This window comes from Colias croceus, chromosome 4, assembly GCF_905220415.1.
Source record: "Colias croceus chromosome 4, ilColCroc2.1".
Lineage (NCBI taxonomy): Eukaryota > Metazoa > Arthropoda > Insecta > Lepidoptera > Pieridae > Colias > Colias croceus.
This window is the reverse complement of record NC_059540.1, coordinates 760819-766950: the sequence shown is the minus strand read 5'-3', so window position 1 is coordinate 766950 and position 6132 is coordinate 760819. Positions and strand designations below refer to the sequence as shown.

The 6132-nt window shown below is 32.5% G+C and overlaps 2 protein-coding genes across 2 annotated transcripts; one reads left to right on the top strand and one right to left on the bottom strand.

The window, feature by feature from the left end:
- Positions 1–2109: 2109 nt before the first annotated feature.
- LOC123691289 (39S ribosomal protein L21, mitochondrial) lies at positions 2110–2873 on the top strand. Its single transcript, XM_045635607.1, has 2 exons — positions 2110–2279; positions 2354–2873. The coding sequence occupies exons 1-2, from the start codon at positions 2222–2224 to the stop codon at positions 2827–2829; spliced, it is 534 nt and encodes a 177-aa protein (XP_045491563.1). The 5' UTR covers positions 2110–2221; the 3' UTR covers positions 2830–2873.
- Positions 2874–2984: 111 nt separating this feature from the next.
- Positions 2985–6067, bottom strand: LOC123691288 (regulator of telomere elongation helicase 1 homolog). Its single transcript, XM_045635605.1, has one exon. It carries the CDS (start codon positions 5972–5974, stop codon positions 3065–3067), a length of 2910 nt encoding a protein of 969 aa, XP_045491561.1. The 5' UTR covers positions 5975–6067; the 3' UTR covers positions 2985–3064.
- Positions 6068–6132: the final 65 nt, after the last annotated feature.

The following is a 6132-nucleotide window of genomic DNA, read 5'->3' as shown; positions in this document are numbered from 1 at the left end:
CCAAATTTTTCCCCGACTACGCAAAAAAGAGGGTTATGTTTTTCGAGTTTATGGATGTATGTATCTGTTTATGGATGTATGTGTCTGTTTCTTTGACACGCCCTGCAGTATAAACCGTTGGACCGATTTTGAGTTGTGAGGTTTCATTGCAATGATCTGAATTATTATGTTAGTGGCGGTAGTGACGTAGCCCGTAGGCTATATACATGAATGAGAAGTCAAGTTTTAATTTTTATTTAAATTATTTTATTACATAAAGTACTAAAGCCTACTAAAGTTATATATGGACAAAAAAATTGTATTCAATTTTTTATTAAATAAATTACATAAAAAAAGTTTCAATATTAACTATAATAATTATATTATTTTTTATTTTTCATAATATATGAATACGAATAGCGGTAGTTTTTAGTCGAGAATACGGGACACTTTATTTTCATCATATCCATCATGGAGTTCACATAAATTAAATCGCTAGCGAAAACGACTATGACGTTTTTAAGCTTTATAAAAGTAACAAAATAATGTATTATGCTTATTAAAATAATCTAATAATTATCATGAACCTTTAGTGCACTATACAAATAATCACATTCACAATCGAAAAATCCAACAGCATTACCCTGAAGATCCTTTAACCATTTTACCGTTTTACCAATAAAAATGGCAAATTCATTTTCAAAATACTGGCAACATACGTTGAAGTTTTGTATTCCTTCATATCTGTAAAATTATTATTCGTATTAAAGAAATAAATTAGCCAAATAATCTACAGAAAACCTGTGAAACGATGTTTTATCTTTTTTTTTGTTTTCGGGAACAAATTCTACAGCGTTTTATTATCACAAGACGGCATTTTTTTACTAAAATTGCAAACCCTTTTTGACGTATTGCATGACACTATATTATGCGCTATAGCACTGGTGCAGCGACGTATTTGTTTTTGATTTCGTATTTTCTTTGACAAGGGCGACGGGCGGTTGTCATGCTCCATCTGTACTTTATTTTGTAATCTAAGGTGTAAATATTACTAATATGTAGTCCGCTATATGACACCAGTGTTACTTCGGTCTTTAATTAGTACTGGCTTTTGCCCGTGACTCTACCGGCGTAGCAGGTAAAAAGGCCATCTCACAGCTAAAATGGAATAATAATAAAAATAACGAAAATGTATATTTATTCTTGTCATGAAATATCAATCTCTGAAAAAAACAAGAGAAGAAAGAGTTAACTGTCATTTTATTTTCTGGTCATACCAAATTTCTTCAAAATTGATTCAGCGCTTTCGTTGTAAAAAAAACAATAATCGTATGAATTTACGTTTGCCGAGAATGCACCTTCAGGGCAGCAGTATTAATTTACTCCGAAGCCACTCGTTTTCTCGCACAACTCGATACAAAAACAATTTATTTATATCATTCGAATTTTCCACAAGAAACACAATATTATCTTTTTAATATGTATTGTAAATTTACATCTAACTACATAATTATAACAAAATTTATAAAGTCAATTTCTGTACATTGAAGATATATTTTATTCATATACACATAATATGTGACCTATATTACCTATATTATACCTACACTCTACCACAGAACATAATAATATATACTCAGGGCAGCACTCTATAACAGTCCATCAAAATAAACTGCATTTAATTGTTTTTTCTGTCTTTTTGTCTATCTATTTCTAGTCAGCGCATCATGATAATATAACTTGTTGAGTACCTACCTAGTGCTTTTTTTTAGAAATTCGTTTTATTATTCCCCTAATTTTTTTTAATATAAAAAAAATAAAAAAGACGTGTGGCACTCGGGGATTGCCGCGGTAAAGCTATTGCATAGCATGCCTTCAAGCCAAAACTTCGTGCCCGTCGGAGTGGCCGGAGCGTGAGGTTTTTTTCGTTACGGAATTTCTGGATTCGGTCCCCGCGCTCAAGACCCGCGATAGAAACTAAGCAATAGCTTAAAAACAATAAAAAGACGACTCATACTATAAAAGTCTTGAATTATAGAAGCGTATTGATCTTATATTATGTAGTTAAATCATTTCAAAATTTCCGAACGTATATTTGGTTGTCAAATGTTTAGGCATAATCTGTCAGTTTGCTATTTTGACACTCGATAATTCTGTACTTATTTTGTTCAAATGAGGTTATAAAAATTTGTTACAAAATATTATAAATATCGCCAATTATTACCATATTTAATTGAGAATAATGGCCTTAATAAGAGCTGGCTTGCAAAGGCTAGCCAGCGTGTTTAGCAATGGGCAAGGTAACTATTGTTTTATCGAAAACTACACAAACTAGCTGCTTATAATATTTTTCATACTATTATTTCGTTTTCAGGTGGAATGCTATCAAGATTTATAACAAACCATGCTCCAGCACAAACTCAATCAGTAGCCGATACTACGAAAGATGTAATATCTACGTGTAATAAACTTATTGAAGATAGAGTTTCACGAAATTTTGCCATTGTACATTTGCTTGGTAAACAGTGGAGAGTTACAGATGGTGATCTATTAGTTGTCGAGGGTTACTGGCCGCCAAATATTGGTGATAAAATAACATTAGACAAAGTTCTGCTCGCTGCTACTAAAGATTTCTCTCTAATTGGTAGACCCATTGTTCAACCAGGTTTAGTCACTGTTACTGCAACAATAATATCAAAAGGCCTCTCACACACGCGAACACACTTCAAAAAGAAGCGAAGGAAGCAGTTCATGAGAATTAACTTCCAGAGAGCAGAACAAACTATGCTCAGGATAAATTCTGTGGTTATCAATAATAGAATTAATGAAGCCCCGAAGAATGTGTTTTAGATAAGTATAGAATTTAGTTTAGAATAAAGTGTTACAATATAAAATGATGAGATTTTATTTACACCTTATTCTATAAATTATGATAAAAAGTACATAATATTAGTTTTAAAATAATTATACATTATCCATAATATTATTAAAATCAGTTCCGCAAATTGTACAATTTTATTAATTTATATTAAATAATTTTATTAGCTAATAGGTACATCTTTTCTTTAAAATTTCATAGTCAATGTCAAAATTTAAAATTATCACAAAACTCTTGAAAAGAAACCTTATGTTCCTCTTTACAAAATCTTTTCATTCCCTTCAGTAAATAAAATAATTTCCTATTACCTAATATACTTGTTAAAGTTTTGATAAATTCTGCATAATTCCCTTCCTTTTTGTATGTTGATATAGACAGTTGAAATGTTTTATATTGTTCTACTTGTAATAATGTTTTAATCTCTTTCACGAAATCTATTAGTGACTCAGGAGCTATTTTTTCTGGCTTCTCAATATCAGTTTTAGGTTCATTATGTAAATTCTCATCAAACCCAAATGCTTTAATTTTTAACTTCTTTTTCTTAGCTTGAGGTACATTAGTCTCATCAGCGTTCCTCTTATGTATGGTCACTAATGTATTAGGCATTTGTGATGTATCATTGCTGGAGTCTATAGCACTGAACAAATCCTTTGCTTGTTTAGGTTTAAATTCATTACGATAGGCAGATGCATTTTTATAGAAATCCATTGAAAAATCAGCATACACTTCATTTGAATTGGGATATTGACTGACAGATGCTTTGGAAGATTTTGGAATAGCTCTGGAGTTGACTGTAGGAAATGATACTCCAGTAATATTTCTAGGTCCATCATCTTTATAAATATTAGCCTCATGTGGTAGTACCGGTTTTAGCTTAGGTGCTGGAAGTGTTGTTTCTGCATTCTTGAAAAACCTACATACTTCACTAACTGTTTCTCCAAACTTATTTGACACCTTTATGTAATCTCTCAACCAAGCTGATAATTGCCCTTTTAATTTTGGACTATTAAATCTAGTGTCACATAATAAAATAGCTCCGTAATCATTTTGATGCCTTATTACTCTGCCTATAGCTTGATTTACAGCTCTTGTAGCTTCTAAAGAATACCACTCATCCCCCGACAAATAATCTTTATCTTTTGCCCTCAGTTCTTCCAGGTATTTCTTTTTTAGAATTATTCTGGGATCTTTCAGAGGGGGAAATGGTAACCCAGTTATAATTACAGCTCTTCCATTCATATCAGCAAAATCCAGCCCTTCAGATACTTTTCCTCTACATACTGCCATGAAACATGCTCCTCTTGTACTAGGGTCACTAATTTTACTGTAAAAATCATTAATAATAGCATTAAAAGTATCTTTCCGTTGCGGTTCTACAAATATTGGTTTAATATTGCTGATACTGGACCATATGCCTTCAGCTTGCCACATTTCTTGACATTTAGTCATTATAGGATATGAGGGGAAAAAAACTAGTAAACCATCAGGAACAACACGAGTAAAACTCAATATTGTCCGTCCCAAAGATGATATGTATTTCGGATTATCTCTATTCTGGTAATTTGAATTAAGCTGTACAGAATCAGGTCCCTGACTCACAATCTTAACACAAATTTGATTTGATTTTACTATATGAGGATTTTCTAATTGCACACCAATGGGTATTCCTAATTCAGATATCAAAGGTTTCAGTGGTGCTAAAGTACCACTAGTTAAAATAATACTCCTAACATTTTGATCTAAAAGTTGCTTCATGCCAAAACCTGGACTAAAACACCAATAACTTAGAACTCTTTCAGCTGATTTTGCATTAGTAGTTTTTAAAGCACCCCAACTATCTGTTTTCTTGTTATTTTTCTTTTCTTCAATTTGTATGTGGACTTTATAACACATCTTGACTCTTTCTTTGTAAGTATGTGTGGTACCACTGAAAACAACATTAAGCAAATCCACAATTTTCTGCAAACCAACACCTTTACGCTGGAACGGTGATGCACTCCCCATAGATAAATATTGTATCAAATTCTCTATCAGTGTTATAACAGACATTTGATTATGATCTTTTATCTCAGCTTTAGCTAATAGTTCAAATATAAAACCTCCAGGGTATGTCGAACCATCAGCACCAACTTCAATTTCATCCACTGCCTTCTCGAATGCAAGCATTATTTCTTTTAACACACATAAGTCTTCACATGTGAAATCCTTTGGCTGATTTGCATCTACAGTTGAATCTAGATTTTCTTCCCCACCTTCAGCAAATGACTTCATAACATGTGTTATTTCATCAATGCATAAAGCTACATCTGTGGTTCTTATTTGCAAAGAAGCAGATTCTTCACACATTTTTTCAACATTGTGTGCTTCATCAAGTATAATAACATTATTCATGAGTTCTACACCATTTGCTTTTCTTGATTTAGGGTCTAATAAGTAATTATAAGGCATAAACACTATATCTGCATCTTGCTTCAATTCCTTTGACAAATAATAGGGGCAGCATTTTAATTTTTTTCCAACAGTAACTAGATCTTCTATATCCAATATTTCATCACCCTTAACTGATCGGTCATCCTTCTTTGATTCAACATTATTGTAAAAATGACAAGTTCTTGACTTCACTCTAAGCTGGCACATGTGAACTTTATTCATGTTGTTTGTCTCTTTGGAGACTTCAGGATGTATGCACATTTGATCTCTAGATCCCAAAACTGTTGCCTTAACATGCCTGTAGCTCGAACGTTTTAATTCTTGCATAGCTTGTGTTAATTGTGAGTGAGTTCTCGATGAATATATAATCTTAGGCATGCCCCATGATGTATTGTCTTTCTTCTTACCTGCAGCTGATTTTAGGTTTTCCCGTAAGTTATCCGGTCCACTATGTTCGGAAAAATTCCCTACTTGGGCATTCATTTGCAGCTGAGCTTTTTTCACTAATAACCAGGCAATAGAGGAACATAATAAACTCAATGTCTTTCCAGTACCTGTAGGTGATTCCAAAAGAGCGTTGGTATTATTTTGCAAACTTTCAATAACTCTGGCCATGTAAGCCTTTTGCACTTCATAAGGCTCAAATGGAAAGTTAACAGGTATACCGCATATCATAACTTCCGGCATCTTGAAGATATAATATGATAAGGTTTAATTTTTAAAAACTCAATTAAGGTTAAACATTTTATTTAGAACTAAAATAAATATTTCTTTGACAGCCAGCTGCTGACTACTGCAAAAAACACAAGTCAAAATGTAATAATGTCATGGCATCGTTTCCCGCC